Source organism: Protobothrops mucrosquamatus, unplaced genomic scaffold, assembly GCF_001527695.2.
Source record: "Protobothrops mucrosquamatus isolate PMUCROS unplaced genomic scaffold, P.Mucros_1.0 scaffold1269, whole genome shotgun sequence".
In the NCBI taxonomy this organism is placed as follows: Eukaryota; Metazoa; Chordata; class Lepidosauria; order Squamata; family Viperidae; genus Protobothrops; species Protobothrops mucrosquamatus.
In genome coordinates, this window is record NW_015387475.1 from 49,627 (window position 1) to 68,138 (window position 18,512).

At 40.2% G+C, this 18,512-nt stretch overlaps 2 protein-coding genes across 4 annotated transcripts in view; both read left to right on the top strand.

Moving 5' to 3' along the window:
• The window catches only part of LOC107292126 (membrane-spanning 4-domains subfamily A member 8-like), a 12,839-nt gene extending 9,529 nt beyond the window's left edge, over nt 1-3,310 (top strand). For all 3 annotated transcript variants that reach the window (XM_015821187.1, XM_015821186.1, XM_015821188.1), the window contains exon 7: nt 2,851-3,310. In XM_015821187.1, coding sequence (XP_015676673.1) covers nt 2,851-2,964 — 114 coding nt within the window. In that variant the 3' untranslated portion in view covers nt 2,965-3,310. The remainder of the gene's footprint in view (nt 1-2,850) is intronic.
• Nucleotides 3,311-9,610: 6,300 nt separating this feature from the next.
• Nucleotides 9,611-18,512, top strand: part of LOC107292127 (membrane-spanning 4-domains subfamily A member 15-like) — a 12,281-nt gene continuing 3,379 nt past the window's right edge. The window contains exons 1-6 of the mRNA XM_015821189.1: nt 9,611-9,703; nt 11,602-11,849; nt 12,549-12,677; nt 12,863-12,919; nt 14,257-14,376; nt 16,637-16,762. Coding sequence (XP_015676675.1) covers nt 11,634-11,849; nt 12,549-12,677; nt 12,863-12,919; nt 14,257-14,376; nt 16,637-16,762 — 648 coding nt within the window. The 5' untranslated portion in view covers nt 9,611-9,703; nt 11,602-11,633. The remainder of the gene's footprint in view (nt 9,704-11,601; nt 11,850-12,548; nt 12,678-12,862; nt 12,920-14,256; nt 14,377-16,636; nt 16,763-18,512) is intronic.

The following is an 18,512-nucleotide window of genomic DNA, read 5'->3' on the forward strand; positions in this document are numbered from 1 at the left end:
TTTTCAACAAGCGGGTCTGGCCTAGGGAGAATTTTTAAATAGGGACAATTTTAATTTAAATCTTAATTAATTATACAGCGAAAAAAAAATATTTGGTTTTTAATAGGTTTTTATGGGGGGACGATGTTTTATGTGTTTTAATATGCTGTAAGCCGCCCTGAGTCCTATAGGGAGAAGGGCGGCATATAAATCCATGTAATAATAATAATAATAATAATAATAATAATAATAATAATAATAATAATAATAATAATAATAATAATAATAATAATAATAATAATAATAATGCACAAGGGTTTCTGGTGTCATGTCGTAGCGATGCGTTTGAGAGATTGCGGAGCTCTGCACCCCACAGCTGTTTTCGCCCTGCCTGGGGACCCTAAATGGGTCTAAAGTCACCCTGGAGAGGTGACGAAGAAGGAGCCCCCCCTGTCGATCACGGAAAGATGATGGTCGATCCGTTTGATCCGGGGGAAGCCTTCCAACCCGACAGCAGAAAGGCTAGCTGCACTCTGGTGACTAGCCCAAGCTATAGGCATCCAAAGTCCAAAAGCACCAAGAAAAACTGTGAACAGCGTGTTGGAGCTGGGTGAGAATATTGATCTTCTCTATTTTGAAACTGATTTTCTGGAAAAAGATTCCCAAGAAGAAAAAAACCCTCCAAAAGTGAGAAGGAAGGGGACTACAACCTCCACCCTTTCATAGACGGAAGGGGCAATTTAATTTTTATGGGACTAATGTAAATCTATGATTTGGATAAAACTGAAAACTATGGAAATTGTTAAGATTTATCATTTAAAAGAATATTGATGAAATTATAAGAAAATAATCTTTTTGTTTTAAAAGTTGGAAAATAAACAGCTACTAACATAGCTGGAACAGAGTATAGAACTATAGCTGCCCTGCCTCAGAAATTGGCAAGATGCCCAGAAACAGCACAATTTATCCCTTTGATCCTTAGCTAAACAGAGGACAGCTGGGAATAGAGGAAAGAAAATACACTGAGCTATCTATTGCAGTATGAGAAATACAATTGTTATGGAAACTGCTGACTTTCTTGGATAATAAACACTTACTGAGCTGTGATATTTAAGTTTAAGAATTGTCTGCAGAGAAAGAAAAACTTTGACTTTTTGGCTATTCCTCTAGGAGGGAAATTACCAGATTGTTTTTAAGTAGTTGAACATTTTGGGCTGTTTATAAAGATAAGAGACATATAAAACTATAGTGCTTGGAATTTAAGACTGGCTGATTTGATGAAAATGGAGGTTGCATATACAACTAAAAGTGGTAAGAAACCACACACAATATTCTTTTCCAAAATCCCCAGTCGAACATCAGAGATCTGCAGGAGTAATACTTCAAGACAAGACAAATATCTTCCAGGAGGAAATGTATGTTATGTTGGCAACTAATTCAAATGACAATTGCTTCAAATCATAATGAAATTAAAAATAATTTTGATTATATAAATGAGCACATTAACCTAAGCTCACAATTAAAAAAATTCTCAGAAAATGGTGACAAAGAATGAACAAATAAATCAGATAATAGAACTAAAAATAAAGGAAAGTGACCCAAAGATGGAGGCTACAAATGAAGAAAATTACAGCTTAACACAGACAAAAATCTGCAAGATTTTGCTATAACATTGGAAATGGAAAAGACATTTCATCTTTCAGAACTTCAAAACAAACTTTTGAAGATAAGAAAGAAGATTTGATAAAATGGACAATAGAGCTGTCAGGAGAATCACCAGAATTTGGGAGACAAAAAAGTGAAAAGAGAAATATAGGTGAAACTCCCCCTTAAATTTTGGATATAAAAGGGTTTTATAGTAAGAGATGTGATTTATAAGTAGTATAGTATTTTTTCTATGATATGGGAAATGTAAAAATATTGGGATGATTTGAATGTATGAAATATTTTGGATATTTAAATGTAATCAATTTTGAGAAAACTATAACTGACAAGAAATGTTTTGAATACTGAGAGGAAACTAAGCTTAAATAAGAGTTATGAAAACAGGACCTATAGCGATTTACATAAGATGATTTTTTGCAAATGCAAATGTAAAATAAGCTGATTAGAAAAGACATTGCATACTGATGTTACTGTTAAATACTAGAAAAATGTTTATATTCAACTTCATATGTATTGATAGTATTAAGAACTATATTTGCTCAATGTTGGTAAAAGGAGAATGCTATTGGAAGAAGAGAAGACCAAGGAAAGGTATTTCTAATTAGCATGTTGATTATGAAAGCATAGAAATTAACTATTATTGACTGTTGTTAAATATATGAACCCAGACAACACATCGTTTACTAAGCACTAAAGATTGTTATTCTAAAAAATTAATAAAATATATTAAAAAAGAAAAAACTAATGCACAAAATAAAATCAGTCCCCAAAGGTCCTCAGAAGAAGCCAGTTCACTTCTCTTACCACTTTCCAGAGGACCATCCCAGTTGACACCATCCTTATTTCAGAAGGCCATCTATTCTATGCAGCGAACACTCGCTGGGGTGGGGGGATTGTCTTCCTGTCACACCTCTCGGTAGGTGGGAGATCCTGAGCAGACATTCTCTGAATGTGTGGATAAGGCTGGCAGATTCAATCAGGAAAAGTCACTTAAATGCTCTGGCCCTAAATCATTTGCGTGTTAATTTATAGTTTTAAAGAATTCTCTATCAGGACTTTGAGCTATCAAGGATTTCAGCCTGTTGGTGAGACTCCCAGCATTACAGTTAACAACACACAGCTGGAGAATCTATTTCTCCTACCCAGAGTAATACAGTAGATGCCTCCGTGAATATGTTTTGTATTGACTATTCTTTTCTGTTACAGCCAACCATGCATTTTGTGCCTTACCAAGTCATCGGAGATGGAGCAGTCACACCTGAACCAAATCCTCCTCCTTCTCCACCAACCTATGATAACGTGGTTACCAAATCTCAGTAAAACAAGAAGGAAACGTGAGAATTGTTGGCAACAGAGGCTTCAGGAGAAGCAATGCATTTCATATTCCTTTATTTTGTCCTCCAATTTGCTTGTTTATTTTTCAATTACAGCCTTTAAAACACTAAATGAAATGATGGCAAATTTTAAAAGTCCTTCGATTTTACTTAATTGTTATAACGCTTTCCAAGAAGCAAGAATTTGTTTATCAGCGTATTTATGAGGAAGTAGATTTCCTACACTGGATGATGCAAGCTGTTTATTACTCTTCTGTTTATATTTTAAATGATGTTTGGTTTTTTTATGACAAATATGGAATTAAGTAGGAGATCTGATGCTACAGAAAAGACAGACACAGGCTTCTAGTTAGGATTGCAGAAAAAAGACTTGCTATTAGCCTGCTTTCCACTGAGGACCTGTACAATACACAAGACAGAGTACTGTGAAAATATCTACAGACCCTTCACATACTGGACATAAAATGTTTCAACTTCTCCCCTCAAAACAATGCTATAGGGCAGGGCTTTTCAACATTTTCACCACCCATTGTACCACTTTTAGGATATGGCAACATCCGAGTACCATCAGTCGCCTAGCAAGGTGTCAAAAACTTGATGACCAAAAAAAAAAAAAAAAAGGAAAAAAGTGATAAAGTACAGGTAGTCCTCGACTTACAACAGTTCGCTTAGTGACTGTTCGAAGTTACAATGGCATTGAAAAAGTGCCCCCCAAGCCACAGCCGAGCAAGACACCTGCCTGCCCACTCGGTGGCGCTCTTCCTCCTGTCCGAGTTTTTCATTTTTGTGAGCATTTCTGTTGAGGATTGGCAGCGGGGGTGGGGTGGGGGGTGTTTGGTTTTTATTTCCCCCCCCCCCGTCTGCTGGGTGGTTGCAGCAGGTTTTGGTCACTTCACATGACCCTGGGACACTGTGACCGTCATAAATATGAATCAGTTGCCAAGCATCTGAATGTAAATCACAAGACCCTGGAGATGCTGCAACATTCCAGCTGATCGGCGCTTCTTCAGGGTTCAGCAGAAGTGCCAGGTTCAGGGCCGAGCTCCAGCTGGATCCTGGCACTGATCCTGGTGCTTCTGCTGAGCCCTGACAGCCCTGCAGCTCCAGCCGTCTCTTGCTCAGGCTTGTGCGGCGCTGCCACCGGTTCAGCTCATTCCCCTCCCCCACTACCACTTTTTTAGGATGGTCGCATACCACCTGCCAGGTGCCAATGTACCACAGGTGGTACCTGTACCACTGGTTGAAAAGCCCTGCTATAGGGCATTGCATGCCAAAAGAACTAGACAAATGTTTTCTCCCCCTCCATGCCTTCACTCTGTAAACAACTAATTCCCACAACACTGAAACTACCTAGTAGGGCTGTATTACTATTATCCATCACATCTTTCCTATTACCTATATCCTTATCTTCTTATGACTAACGTTTTTGCTTGTATCTTATGATTTATATTGTTTTATTTAGTATCCTAGTATGATTTGTGTCGATTGCTTATTTAGTATGCTATGTATCTTGTATCTTATGATTTATGATACAAGATACATTTATGATACAAGATATGATGAATGTATTTTATGACTATGATCAGGATTTATCAGTTGTTGCTTGTATGAACACTAAGAGCTTATGCACCAGAGACAAATTCCTTGTGTGTCCAATCACACTTGGCCAATAAAGAATTCCTGTTCGGTTCGGTTCTTATGAGTTTGAGGTGAGTTTCACTGGGTGTAGCTGAGAACTAACATGCTGAAAATTGTGCTGTAAGTGTTATGGAGTAGAGTCAAATGAAGGAACAGGGTTTCATTTGATCCAGGCTTCCACTCTGTAACTGGTGCTAGATTAATAGGGTGCTGCTGAACATGATAAAAGGATATCCGTTTCATTGCTAATTAAGTTGTGTAAAGATCAATAGTTGCCTAATCCAACTGGAGTCCCCCCCCCCATTTTTCTTTGGACAAATCAACCCCTGGAGCCAGACTTATCATTTTCTTTCAGCTCAGCTTTCCCAAATTTAAATTAAGAAAGGCAGACAGATTCAAGACCACTTCTGAGGTGTATTTATGTTGTCTAAAAGATCCCCTGTGGAGGATCTCTGTGGATAACAATTTCTGAGAGGTTGATTTTTGTAAATTCCTCAGTGTGCTTGAATAGGGATGGAGGTAATAACTTACATCTTAACTACTGCCACCCACCACATAGTACAGTAAAGCAGATGGCTTCAGGTGAAAGAACACAAGAACTGATACTCCATCAAGATTTTCTAAAGCTTTGGTTCTAGGATATGTGTCTTGTGTCACAGATACAACTTGGTGCTTTGCTTGGGTGCCAAAATATTTGGGTAGTTTTTCGCCTTGTAGTGTAAGGGTACAGGGCGAATCTTCTGAGCAGGAGAGAAAATCTCAAAAATATGTTGTTTGATGTATTTCACTCTGTAGACTCCATAGACAGCAACAGAAAGAGCACCCACTAAAACTAGTGGGTGAGAGATAGGCTCAGAGGTTTAATAGCAATGTAGTTCTGCCGATAGTCTGTTTGGAGAGCCACACTTGGGATTGTCGATCATTAAGCAAAATGGTTAAGCAACTGCTTATGTTCTGACTTCAGCTTTCCTTTCCTTTATACGCATTACTTCACTGATAGGATGGCTGCTGACTTCCCTCCAGGGGCATCTGGGGTTGTGATGCTGGACAGACATGATCCCAGGAGAAGAGCAGCCCCACCAAGATTGCAGAAAAGCATAAACCAGAACTGCTGTGTACCACCTCCCTGTCATCACAGTTTTAGTTTACCAGCAGGCCAGTTGCTCTGTGGGTTGGCTCCCTTTCTATGTCACTGACAGGCAGGTCGCTCTAGGAAGGTAATTCTTTACTGCTTTCTCTACCACTCTTGATGCTATGCTAGTGATAGATCAAGAGCTCTGTAAAATGACCTTCCTGTCAACCCTGGATTCGGGGGGGGGGGGGCGAAGGCCCAATAGGCAGGTTAGCCTATGAGGCAGTTTTTGTGACCAGGTTGCTGCTCAATGGTCTTTCTTTTAGGGTCAGAAAAAGTAGAAGAGCAGGACCTCTGTAGACACAGCACTCCATGAAGGGATCTGCATGTGGGCCACTGGTTTTTGCAATGGACTCACAGTCTGGTTATTCCAAGAACACTAAGGTTGAATGTTAGTTTAATCAGCCACTCCAGCCCTCTTTCAAAACCCCTCCTCCTCCTCCTCCTCCTCCTCCTCCAAACACCCAGTTAGGGAGCAATTGGGACTTTTCTTTCAGCTCAGGGCAGCTTAGGGCAGCTTAGGGCAGCTATGCAGAGGAAGCAAATCCTATCAGCATACTTTTGAACCATCTCCCTAACTGGAGGAAAGGACGTGAAACATGCTCAGGATACTGTATGTCCCTATCAAGTTCAGTAACTCAACCTGAATGAGAGCTTAGTGAAAACTATGATCCTCCGACCATCTATATGAATGTTAGCTTCTATTGATAACTTCTAATGCCGGGACAGATGACATACAGGGATTGATCAACCCTAAAATGTGAATTGCAACTTCTAAAATGAAAATGAAATTGATTTTTTTTCAACATGTGTTGTTATTGTTAAAAAGGCTACTACATTTTGAGTTTGCCAACTCTCGTGTGTACCTGCATGATTATGGTCTTTTTATTTTAGATTTTTTTCATTAATTTATACATATTTCAATTATAATTTAATGCTGGAAGGTTGTGATTTTCAGAGGAGGCAGATTTGGACTAGGAAGTGAAAAGGTCCAATAGGCAGCTTATTTGATCTGGGAAAGTAGGTTGCCTGAAATTTTTTCTCTCTCAAGTATCCTTCCTCCCACAGAAGATGAATTTAGAGGACAACTTATGGAGAAGGAGGATCAGAAAACATTACAAAACTTTTTTCCTGTTTAAAGGTTTTTATTGATTTTCCCCCCATACATTCAATAGTATTTATTCAACAAACGTGCTGTCTGAGTTTACATTCACTAAATACATATTTAGTTCCTAATACTTTATTCTTTCCTCTAGCCATTGATAAAATAAGTCCCATAATATTCCGTTTCTTCTTTTTCTTTTTCTTTCAGTCTCAGAGTCAGTCTATCCATCTCTGCGCATTCTAATATTTTTTTTAACTATTTCTTCATCTGATGGTATTCCTTCATTTTTCCAATATTGTGCAAATATAATTCTTGCCGCTGTTATAACATGCAAAGTCAAATATATGCTTTGTTTACCAGTCTTTTCTGGCATTATACCTAACAAAAAAAGTTCAGTTTTAAAATCTACGTATTCTCCCAACATCTTTTCTAGCCAGGCATGTATCTTTTTCCAATAACTCTTCGCTTTGGCACATGTCCACCAAATATGTTAATAAGTGCCTTTTTATATGAAACAGAAAAAATAGCATAAGCAATAGCATTTAGGCTTACAGAGGTAGTCCCCAGCTTACAACAGTTCATTTAGTGACTGTTCAACGTTACGTCACTAAAAAAAAGTGACTGATCATTTTTCACACTTATGACCATTGGAGCATCCCCAAGGTCATGTGATCAAAATTTACACTTGGCAACTGACTCATAGTTATGACGGATGAAATGTCTCTGGGTCATGTGATCCCTTTTGCAATCTTCTGACCAGCAAAGTCAATGGGGAAGCTGGATTCACTTCACAACTGTGTTACTAGCTTCACAACTGCAGTAATTCTCTTAACAATGGTGACAAGAAAGGTCACAAAGTGGGGGAAAAGCACTTAACAAATGTCTCACTTAACAACAAAAATGTTGGGCTCAACTGTGGTTGTAAGTTGAGAAGTACACCACCCCTTAATGCTTTACAGCACACTTTGGGTGGTTTACAATGTTGAAGCATTATTTGAATATTGCCCCCAACAATCTGGGTCCTCACTCTACTGACTTTGGATGGATGGAAGGCTGAGTCAACCTTGAGCCCCATCGGGATCAAACTCCAGACGGGGCAGAGTTTGGCTGCAATACTGAACTTTAACCACTGTACCATCAGGACTCGTAAAATGTACTTGTGACTAGATTTTTTTGATAATTAGAAAAAAATAAATAGAAAAAAGTGACCATTTTTGTAATCATAGAGTAAGATGATTTTGTAATGATGTTTATATTTGCTGCAAAGAAAATAGGAAGCTTTTCTTTTCTTTTTTACTCTTTTCTTTCTGCACTTTTATCTTTTTTTTCTTTGTTTCCTTCACTCTGTATTAGTATTTCTGTTACTCAGTTGTTTTCTCCAGTGGAAAAACAAGTGCTTTATATAAATTAAATAATGATATTTTTGTATAGCCACATTGTTCATCAATACATAATCTCCACTGTAGTTTCATATTTTTCTTCCGCTATATAGCTTATAAGATAACCATTTCCCTGGTGTATTCACAAATTGAAAACGTCTGTGTTTTTCATAATTCAATTTTATTTCCAGTTCTCTCATGGTTTACATGGATAACTGTTGCTATAAAACCTTAATTTCTTGACAGATTTATGTTCCCTGGGGAATTCTTTAATCCATATTTTTATTTCATCCAAAATATTTTGGGTTTCTTCTTGCCTCTTCTTAAATTAAAAATTACACTGTGTCAGGTAATTGGACCTGCCACAGTCCCACCTGATTATCATCCCATTGATTGAAAGACCTGTCTAATTTCCCATTGACATGAACTGCTAGGAGTTGAACTAAAGACTGAAAATATAGGGAAATTATCTTGGCATCTAGAAGAGATAACGACAAGCAGCTTTTTAAAAAGATGAAATCTGGGAATAGCATAGCTCATGGGGGGAGGGGGTGCAGAAGCTGTCTCCCTTTCTAAAACACTATAGCGTTGAAGCAATCTGCTCCACACACACGCCCCGCGTAGAAGTTCGTCACACAGGCCAATACAAACTACCAATAGGAGGATCAGGACTAGAGGGCGCTCCCGTGTAACACGCAGTGTGAAAGAATGGGGGACTCTCCAATAGAGAAATTTCTCTATATACTACTGGGGAGTAGTCAACCCAAAAGCAAATGCTCAGTTTAAATAAGTGCAAAAGGAAACATAATAGATGAATCTATATGCTAACTTTGCCCAATGCACGGAGGTGATTTGCCTTTGGCATCTGCTTAGTAGCCAAACGATATGGTGGTCCAGATGTTTCAGCGGCCTCTGAGGTTCCCCGAGAAAATTCCGCAAGGAGCGCAGTCGGAGGCTGGGAGCGACTCCCTCCAGCCTCCCCTTCATGCCGTGCGGCTTTGCTTGTTCAAAGGCCGAAAGTTAGAGAGCGCCGGTGGAGGGAAAGGGGAAAAAAAAAATCCTCTCCGCTCACTAGGTCTACTTAGAGGTCCGGGGCGGGGGGGGGCTCTGCTCGCACTGCGCGTCCTCTTGTTTTTCTTTCTGGGCGATTCCTGCAAAGGTTGTAGATGACTCCGAGGGGTTAAAAACGAGTTCCTTCAAGCATGGGATTGCGTACTTTGGGAGGAAGTAAGGTCGAGGGATGCGTTTGATTTCAGTAATTCGTTTTAGCCTGGGAATAGCAGGACCTTGTAAACTTGGATAATTTTCCTCTCGTCTCTGAATAAGCAAAAGGTTCCTGGCCACAAACTCTTATTTGTTGCAACAGTTAAATAGGAAAAAAAAGTTTTTTCAGGACTCCTCGATTAAGCAATGAGTAAATCCCTCCTTTTACCGTAGTAGGCGACGGAACCCCACCCTCCACTTGTTTCCCGTAAGTTATTTTCTTGTTCCTTAGTGCATCCGTATATCTCGTCTTGAGCGGTTGTCGTGAGTAGATTCTGATTACTATTTTTAAACAATAATATGGAAATAATGTGTGGACCATCCTGTGCCTGCCGCTTCTCCCCTTCAGCCATCCACCCGCGGTCTTCTCAGCCTCGCAGTCACCGCAGGTCTTCTAGACGGGAGCATTTAAGAGGAGAATTAGCGGACAGGAAAAAGTTTACAATCAATCTTGCCATGATGGAACTGCCTAATACACACACAGGCGCCCTGTAAATTTACAAAGACTCAATATTTGAAGTTCACCGTTCAAAAGTTTGTGGGTGGGTCGAGTTCCATTAATTTTGACTTCCAATTAATGCAGCTCAAGAAGGACGTAGCTTCCTCTTAAGGTCTGTACAAATCCTAATTGGTGGGATTAATTCGGGCCATTGGGTCAGGGTTTTAAAAATCCGGAGGGTTATTAGATGTCGATTGCAGTTGGGACTTTATCGCTTCACTGTTTTCTGAGGTTGCCCGGAGTTTTGTTAGGAAACCCAGGCTGATGCTCCAGTTGTGTTCTGAAAAGAAGCTTCACCATATCGGTGAAGCAAAGCTGGGATACAGATCCCTGCTCTTGTGTCCTTTGCAGCAGCTGTCCCCAACCCCCGGGCCATGGCCTTTTCGGAGTTGGGCTGGTTCCCTCTCTCTCTCTCTCTCTCCCCCCCCCACACCTCCCAACCAGGCCTCCAAGCCGCAGAGGTTGGAAACAGCTGCTTTACAGTAACTTACTACCAGGCCGTGGTCTTTGCGCAGGGGCTGCATACGTACGTGCGTGCCTGCCCGCTGCTCACGCAGCCCAGTTCCCCTCTCCCCTACTCACCCACTAGCTGGGGCCTAGGGTTGCCAGGTGTCCACTATTTGAGCGGACAGTCCACTTTTTTCACATTATGTTCACTATTTTTTTTCACAAAATAGTGGACATTTTTTTTATTCAAAAGCTTTATGATGAAATGATACGTAATCTAAAGCTGTACAGTCTACTTTTTTTTACTACTTAACCCCCCCGCCCTGCTTGTCCACTATTTTTTGGAAGCAGACCTGGCAACCCTATGGGCCAACAATCTACAAAGGTTGTAAACAGCTGCTTTACAGTAACTTGTTCTATTCAAATGAGTATGAACTTGCTGGAAGATGGCAATCACCAGGATCATCCATGCTTGGTACCTTTAATCCATTTTGCCAGTAACAGGAGAAGAGGGCAAGTACAATAAAACCTTTCCCAAATGGGTGGATCTGAGGTGGTGCTTTTTTGCATTGAAAAATGGAATATAATCATGTTCTTTGATGTTCTGATTAACTTTTTCTCCCTGATATTTATGGAGATTCTCAATCCTCCAGGTCATGGTTGTCCCCCAGGTGCTTTTCAAAAGGCAACTGGAATTATTTTTGTTTTTTTCCTTGAAAACATTTCACTTCTCAACAAAGAAGCTTCTTTGGTTCTGGCTGAATGGTGGGGAAAGGGAAGATTTTTATCCTTGAGAAAGTTGTATGTGTTTAGTACCCTGCTCCGTGAAGCCGTCTGGCAATCTTCTGCAGCTTTAATGCAGGCAAATGTTATCTCATAATGTGAGATTAAGGACAAGGAACCAGGCTTTGCCTCCTTGATGCTAAGACAGAGGTCCCCAACCTTTTGAGCACCAGGGACCAGTTCCGGTTCCGTGGAGAGAGGTTTTTCTGCAGACCAAAGGGGGTGTGGTTTCATGTACTGCCTGCATCCCACAGATGGGGCTTTGCTTGTTTGCACGGACTGGTTTCTGGCATGCTGTGGGCAGGTGCCGGACCATGGACCTGAGGTTGGGGACCCCCGTGCTAAGACATTAACTTTCCTCACTTGTTTCTTTGCAGGTAACTGAGCTGTAGCAACACTTCCAGCAAAAATGGCCAGTGGAACCGTAGTTGTCATCCCCTCTAATGGAGCGAATGTAATCCAAACAGCCCCTGGATTGCCCGGTGTTGCTCTTCAGGCATCTGGAGCAACTCCATACCCTCAGTATGGAGCTGAGCAACTTGAAATTTCCATCAGTGCTCCTCAACAAGTCTCCCAGAAGGGTCCTATGGAGAAATTCCTCAGTGCTGAGGCCAAAGTGCTTGGGGTACGTATGCTTTGCTATGTTCCTGTTTGAAGGCCATTAAGATTTTAGAGCTATGTAGAGACCTGTGAGCCCCATGATGAAGTTCTGGAACTTGGCTTGGGTTTCCCCTGGTTTTGGAATATACTCCAGAAACCTCTGTTCTTCCTGGTAGTTTCTTTTCTGTTTCTATAAAAAATTCTGAATTTGGATATGAAGTTCCTTTTTCTCCCTTCTCTCTGTGAAATGCAACTGTTGGACATTTCTCCATAAGAATTTGGTCATAGATTGGCTACAACCCAAGCCGGTTGAAGTTGCTTTGTGCTTATGACCATGCTTAAGTTCCACCTGCAGAAGAGTCTGTAATGAGAGAAGTGATGTTCCTCTCTCAACGGCCTATCTTGATATTCATACAGACCTTCTTCCTGGCAAGAGCATTCCCACTGTAGGTCAAGCTAGATAATAAATCTACAGTAAATGTCAGGTACATAGTGACAATGGTGTCTCAAACTGTCCCTTCTCCCCATTTGAATTTTTCACCATAGGAAACCAGGCCTTGGGTCAACACTTGCCCTGGAAGCTTAGAAGCTCCAACCCCTTTCAAGGACCTTTCAAGAGGGATAGAAAGTGATGCTTTTCCAGAGGTGCTAACAAATTAGAATGTTTGCCTTTCTCTGATTCAGAGAATAAATTTGTCTTATGTTGTGTGTTTTCCTACCGTAGGCCGTCGAGATCATGATTGGATTGATCCACATTGGTTTTGGGGCTGTCTCGCTTTGTCTCATTCCTTCTCAACGGTACTACCTTATCGTATCTGGAATTGTAGGTTACCCCATTTGGGGAGGGATATTTGTAAGTATGTGCAAATTTCTATTCAGTCCTGCACCATGGTATTAATGGCTAACAGATATCTAAAGAAATCCTGTTTGCATTGGAGCCTCCCTGGCTTCTCATGGGGGCCAGATTTATCTGATATTTTTTTCTGTTGATATTTACAGTGGACTAAAATAAATCTTCTGCTGTTTCTTTTTCCATAGTTCATTTCTTCTGGATCACTATGTGTAGCGGCTGCGAACCGTCCAAATCGGGGTTTGGTGAGAAAGCTATATAGCATTTGAATTTCTTTTATGTTGTTTCTTCATAATCACTTAGCACTCTTTATATTGTCTTCAGATACTGCTCGGGCTTAAATCAACATTTGGGAAAGAAAAGCAAACTAACCTCCTCCTTCTTTGATCAACTTTTGCTTCCAAGCTTTGCTTCCATTGAAAGTTCTATGTCAACAGTAGAGAATGTTCAACCATCCAGAACTGGAGCCTCCCCTGGTCCCCATTTTGCGGTGGGCTTCTTCCCAAGTTCCCTTCCTGATGTGCAATCTGCAACACTGCAGGTCCTGTCAATACCATGACGAAAATGAGAGAAGCCTGAGAGAGTCAATGACCATGACATGGGTGCTTCTTCTACTAGAGCTTCCTTGGTGGCTACTGCTAGTCCTGAGCAAAGAAGTATTTTCCTGCATTCTCTATCTTGAACCAGATCGCCAACATAGCTCCTCTTCCTTTCCCTCCTCCATCTTGACAGAGGTTCCTGTTTCAGAAGAATTCCTACATGAAAGCAACATTAGAAAGAAGCTCAGTGTATTAGGAGTAAAAGTATGGAATAAGTGTGGGTCTCATCCTGGGAATTAAAGAGAGGAGAGTGCTGATGGTAGCCCTCCTGCAAAGAGCTTGCTTTCTTCTCTCCTGTTTCTCCTTGGTTTAAAATGTTCATAGCAACACAGAATTGTTTTTGTCTTGTAAAAGAACATAGTGTGGATTCAAGAGAAGAAAAACGACCATCTTGATAGAAAAATACTACATTCCTAACATGGGAGAACTAAAAACAGAGCAATTTTTGAATGTTCAGAATTCTCACAAATGATTCCAAGGGTTTCTCCATTCCCATCTCTCTAGTTGCCTCTCTGTAATGTTGTATAGCTAAAAGAGCATTTAACATTAACATTTAATGCTTAGAGTGCATTGTGTCCTAGAATAAACAATGTGGGATTTCTTTCTTTACCAGAATGTTATTGGGTGAATAAACCTTACCAGTTTTCCTGTCACTGTTAACCACCTGGCCTTCAATAGAGGCTCACATCCAGAAACAGAGAGAAGGAATTTGACAGTGTTAGAAAAGCCTTCAAATGAATTGTGGTATTTGCCTTTCATCCGTGGAAAACCCTATTGTTGCTGCTGTTTGATACCTATGATTTTAGTGGCTGTTGCCTGGTTTCACCACTGACTGGTTACTTGTCATTAAGCAGCCTCATAGAATTTTTCTGTCACTGTTTTTACCATAGTTGTGGCTAATTATTTTTATGCTTTGTATTTAATAAGACTTATGCTAACACCATAATTATAATTTCTCTCCTTCTGGTGCATTGCTGTTTCAGGTACAATCCAGTGTAGGATTGAACATCGCAAGTGCTATAATGGCATTAGTTGGTATCATGCTGTATTTATGTGACCTGATCATCAGCAGAGCTGCTCTATATAACGCTGGAAGTACAATCGTAAGTAAACCAATCTGGTCATAAATTTTGGCTTCATGTGCTGAATCCTGAAGGAGATTATATATGCTGCTGGGATATCTCAGACCTTTTGAGTTTTGTTTGAAACCTTTCCTTGAATAGGTCTAAGTCCCAAAGACATGAGTGCTATTTCATTTGAATGTTTAAAATATATTTATATATTTGTTAAATAAGGGCAAGCAATCTTCTGGTCGTCTAGGTACAAAGTGCGTAGGACTTTGTAGATTTTGTCTTCTCCAGTTTTGTTTTGTTTTTTGTTTTTTTTGGTGGGAAGGGGAATAGATATGGTTGTTGGCTTAGATTGTTTGAAAATTCTATATAGAACAGAATACAGCTGTACATGTTGAAATGTATACCAGGTTTTCCTGCCACCCCCACATCCTCATCCCTTCTTTGCATTTGCCACACCAGTTTTAGAAAACTGAAAATTGAGTAAGTTCTGAAGTGTGGACAGTTTAGAACCATACCAATACCCGGGATCAATGGCTTGATATTTTACTATTTTGTAAAGTGCTTTCTTATGAGTGTTAAATCATAGTAGAATCACATCCAGGGTTTTTTCCCCTTTTCAACCTGACAGATAATTGGAAAGAAGTTGGCTCAAGTAAATAGATCTAGCTGCATCCTTATTGATGAAGGGACACAATATATCTTAGACTTAGACTGACTGAATCTAAATCACATTGCTGCCCTTAACCATAATCTGTTAATGCCAATTTCCCCAATTTTACCATGAGGTTACCTTTACCTTATCCTCAGAGCATGAATAAGATTCCAAGCCTTAAGTCATCATTAGCTGTACTGGTATAAAACTAATCTTTTCCTCTCCTCTTATTCTGACCCCATCCAACAACAGCCTCAAGGTGTATAAAATCTATTTCCCTTCACCCATTATCTTGGAGATAAAGTCAGGTGACCAAGACTGGATATGTTAGGACAATGGGGAGGCCTGCGGCTTTTCGTCTTTGGACTAGCCAGCCTTTGCCTTAACTGCTTTCGGTTCAGTCCCTTGTGACTCTTGATGTAATTCAGGAGAATGTACACCCAAAGTATTCAATTGTGTTTGAGTCATCATAACCTGAATACCTTGTTCTGGGGAACATGTCCCTTTAAATAAGGAAGCAGAGGGACTGAAGATAAAACAGAGCTAGAGTGACCACTGGTCACTTGGCCAGCAGAATGCCAAAGAGCCTAGATGTAAGAAAGATTACGGCTTAAATACCCTTAGAACATAAGAATAAGAATGATAAAGTAATGTACATCATACTATGGCCTTTACAACTTGGAGGGAACCTTTAACATTATTATGGGATGTCCTTACCGTGGTCTTGACCCGGGGCCTCCAAATTCCACATTCCTACAAAAGCTCCAATCTGGCCTGCTAACTCTACTGCCACCTTGAACAATGTCCTTCAGCCGGTTTGGTCAGGAGAGCTGAGAATTTCTGCATCGGCAAAACTAATGATTTAGACCGAGCGTTGGATTCTTCTTCTCTGCTTCATCCTACATGAGCAGCTTTCTGTGGTGCGTAAAGAAGAAACAAGGCTCAGGTGAAATACGTGCTACTGTGCAATGATTTAACTTGATGTGTGGATCTGAAATATGATTGATCCTCCTTTGATTCTCAGTGTTATCTGGAATTTCCCTTCAGAATCCTGCAAAGCATAAGAGGTGCTAAAGTTTCCTGGTATGGCTTTCTCATATCACACAAGCTGTACAGGCAGTCTTCAATTTACGACTACTCATTTAGTGACCATTCAAAGCTTCAATGGCACTCAAAGCTATGGCCACTCTTTGCATGTATGGCCATTGTAGCATCTTTACAGTCACATGGTTAAAACCTGGAGGCTTGGCTACTAGCAATGTATTTAGGACATTTGCAGCATCCCCTCTGTGACTTTCCCAGCCAGCAAAGACGATGGGGGTGGGGAAGCTGGAGTCACTTAACAACCGTAGGATTCCCTTAACTGCAGCGATTTCCTTAACAACAGTGTCAAGAAAGGTAAAATTACGCATGACTCACTTAACAACTGCCTTGCTTAACAATGGAAATTCTGGTCCCAATTGTGGTTGTAAGTCGAGGGTTACCTGTACACAGCCTCTATTTGTCCCAGTACAATTGTTCCTCCCAGTCTTTCCCCAGGAAGTCCCTTTTAATGGTGCAGCACATTAAATAAAACAAAATACATACCGCTACATTAATTTCTCAGCAGATTACAACTATCTTTCCACATGTTTACAGAGTACCCAATATAATTTCGGTTATGGCCTCTCCAGTCTGCTGCTCTTGTTCAGCCTGTTGGAATTTTGCATCGCTGTTTCACTTGCACACTTTGGGTGCCAGGCAACTTGCTGTTCTGATGCCCAGGTAAATATATGATAGCTTGATAATAGCTTCAGTTTTGCTAGAGAGTGAATGTCATGAATGCAACATAGTTTGTGTTCTCTCTTTTTAATTCATGATGCAGAAGTTCATGTCCTCATTTAAGAGGGCTCCGTTCTAAATGCATATATTTACTTTAGTAGTGTGACTGCATTTATTTAAAGCATCTGACACTTGATCATGTTTTCTCACAAGGCTACCATTTTTGGGGGAAAAAATTAGGTCTATTTCATTTTTTAAAAAATAACATTATTTTTAAATCTCGGACCAACAGCTGAATACCTGACTACCATTTGCTACCTAAGATCTCCAGATATTGATGTGGTAATAAAGGGATTCTAATAGAGGCCTTTGAAAAAAGGCTTTTGAAAAAAACATTTGAAAACAATTGAATTACCAACCAAGTACCTACATTCTGCATTGGCAAGTTTTGTGGCGGGTCAGAAAGCCACGTCTGTCCCTTGTTTGGCAGAAATGACAATTGGCTTCCTTTTGTACCAATAACAAACATGCACTCAACCTTTCAGAAATGCTTCAGATTAATTTGAGAGGAAGAAAATGGGAGAGAACAAAGACCAAAAGAGGTGAATATGGTTGGACCTGACAAAACAGAAGAACTCTAAAAATATTGTAACCAGCTAAATCAGCATGCAGAGATACCTGTCTTGGAGGCCTTGGTGCTCTCTAGCCTGGTTGCTTTCTTGCAGATGTTTCATTACTCAAATTAGATAACATCTTCAGTGCAGGTTTATTATTTAAGTAGTAAAATGTCTGCAAAAAAACAACCAAGCTTAAGAGACCACCAAGGTCTCCTCATTTCAACCCTGAGCTATAAATATTCTCCTTTATCGGCACCTGTATCCATTCAGAACAACTGTCAGTTGAAGCCATTTCAGAAACCAACAAATTTTTCCCTGGAGGGAAACGCATCTTCTTCAGGTCTTTAAATTCTTAAAATAAGTTAATAACCTGATGTCTTTTTTGAATAAATCATGAAAATATTATTTATTTATTATATGCTCCTCAATTAAGTTGGACCCTAGGAGGTTTACAACAACAGAGTAACCATATGAATTCAGAAACATAAAATATAAGCAATATATAACTGCAATAAAAACTAATGCAGAAAATAAAATCAGTCCCCCAAAGGTCCTCAGGAGAAGCCAGTTCACTTCTCTTACCACTGTCCAGAGGACTCTCCCAGTTAGCACTATCCTTATGAAACCCACAAATGGAACACACAGCTAGAGGGATTTAAATTATTTAAAAGAAACAGACCAAATAAAAGAGGAGGTGGAGTTGCTCTCTATATAAGAAATAACTTATATAAGAAATAACTTATATCAGGGCTCTGTTTTGGGCCCAGTGCTCTTCAACATCTTCATCAACGATCTGGACGAGGGGATAGATGGGGAACTCATCAAATTTGCAGACGACACCAAGCTGGCAGGAATAGCCAACACTCCAGAAGACAGGCTTAGGATACAGGAGGATCTGGACAGACTTGAACACTGGGCGCTATCTAACAAAATGAAATTCAATGATGAAAAAAGTAAGGTTCTACATGTAGGCAAGAAAAACCAAATGTACAGGTATAGTATAGGGGGTACCTTGCTCAATAGTAGTAACTGTGAGAGGGATCTCGGAGTCCTAGTGGACAGTCATTTAAATATGAGCCAGCAGTGTGCTGCAGCTGCCAAAAAAGCCAACACAGTGCTAGGCTGCATTAACAGAA